Raw genomic sequence first — 1,725 nt, forward strand, 5'->3', positions numbered from 1 at the left:
AGAGAGTTCTAGAGAGTTTTAGAGAGAGTTTTAGAGAGAGAGAGCGAGAGAGATGGGAATAGGAACGTCATGTGAATTCGAGCAGACTTGAGAGATGTCATTGGTGGTGGTACCGAGCTGAGGCGCTTCAGGGACCTTGAGCTTCCTGGATGCGCCATGGCACGGCAGTAGTGGCAAGCTCGGTAATCAGTAGATGTAGTGTTGAATTGATATCATGCATTCACCCCGGGGTCAAAATCAATGGATCCCAGACGGCTCGGATGGCCTCGATGACTGGAAGAGACACAGAGATGCGCGTGGCCATGGCGATCCTTCTGGCCAGATGCCTCAAAGTTCAAGGATCCCCAAACTGTTGCCAGTATACAGCCCTTTTAAAAGCGTAGGCTAGGCCGAGTGCGCAAAGTCGATGCCCTGCTGCAGTCGGGCTCTTGAGAAGCGAACAAGGCCCCCGATTTGCTGGGGCGCACAGGCGTAGAGGCCAGCGCGCACGGTGTCCTGCTCCTTTGTGTCCAAGTGTGCAATACGAATAAAGTCCCAGGCGCCAGCCTCATTCTGTACTTCGACGACGTAGTCCTGCACGGAGGTGCGACTCACGCGCAGAGCACATCCAGCCGTCGCGACTACCTACGCCACCAAACGGCCCAAATATTGAGCAAGGCGTGGCGCAAAAAACATTGACTCGCAGGCTTTGTGTGGAACGACCAGACTTTTTGTGCATGCACCTGAGTAGACCAATCAGAAAAGCCGTTGGTCACCACAGTGCTGAGGCGGAGCGCCCCGTCCGCATACTCGATGCCGGCCTTGAGCCAGCATTGGTCATGGCAATACACCAGCAGGCCTGCTTGATCAAACTATTCAAAAAAGCAAAAGTCGTCGTTCCGTTCAAAGACATTTCAGTCCATGGCTCGCGATGCGCCCCATACCAAGACGGAGCACATCCACCAACCTGGTTCTGGGGCTCAATCACAAACTCTGTCTCAACGCGATGGTCAGGAGGAAAAGGGCGCAGTAATGCGGGAGCATTGCTCTTGCAGATTGGCGGGCTGTAAAAGGTCCTCTGCCAAAAATCGCCCACCTGCAGCCGACAGGTTGCACCAGCCTCCTATCCGCAGCAACGCGCCCAGCCCAGGCGTCAAACGCTCATGCGCATACCACCGAAGAGGCCAAACGCATCGACACGCCACGGCGAAGCACACACCAACCTTGAGCGTCCAGTGCTGGCCGTCAGTGTTGAGCCAGCGCGCCTCGTCCGTCAGCTGTCACCATGCCAAAGCAGGAATCGGGTCGAAATGCCCAAACCAGGTCAGTACGCTCTGAAGATTGGCTGAGAAAATCGAGTCGAGCATGTTGATGGACGCACCTCACCCGTCTGGGTCCAAAACCCATCTTCAACTACCTCTGCCATGATCTGATCCCCAACAACTCACCCCCCTGCCCACGCGACCACCTAGCCCTGTTGCACACGCACGTCTCACGATCGCGCCAACAAGTGTGTGTGTGTGTGTGCGCGCGTGTGTGTGAAACTGCGTGACACCTTTTTCTCGAAGCGTGAGCAGCGTTAGTGTAGTTGGAACGTGAGCAAGCACCTTGGGGCTGTGACCTAGATGCTCGTGTGTGAGGGGTAGGGATCGAGCGGGAGGGTTATGGCGCTTTGGCGTTGATCCGAAACAGCAGAGGTGTGCTTCCAGGCTCCTCGGCTTCCACACACACACACACACACACACA

The 1,725-nt window shown here is 55.8% G+C and overlaps 1 protein-coding gene across 1 annotated transcript; it reads right to left on the reverse strand.

Moving 5' to 3' along the window:
• Positions 1 to 384: 384 nt before the first annotated feature.
• On the reverse strand, positions 385 to 1,405 carry MONBRDRAFT_22205 (uncharacterized protein; the record flags this gene model as incomplete). The annotated part of the gene is made up of 5 exons (XM_001742651.1): positions 385 to 624; positions 723 to 851; positions 947 to 1,102; positions 1,203 to 1,256; positions 1,361 to 1,405. The coding sequence occupies 5 exons, from the start codon at positions 1,403 to 1,405 to the stop codon at positions 385 to 387; spliced, it is 624 nt and encodes a 207-aa protein (XP_001742703.1).
• Between the last annotated feature and the right edge of the window lie 320 nt (positions 1,406 to 1,725).

Source organism: Monosiga brevicollis, genomic scaffold (assembly GCF_000002865.3).
Source record: "Monosiga brevicollis MX1 MONBRscaffold_2 genomic scaffold, whole genome shotgun sequence".
Classification (NCBI taxonomy): domain Eukaryota; class Choanoflagellata; order Craspedida; family Salpingoecidae; genus Monosiga; species Monosiga brevicollis.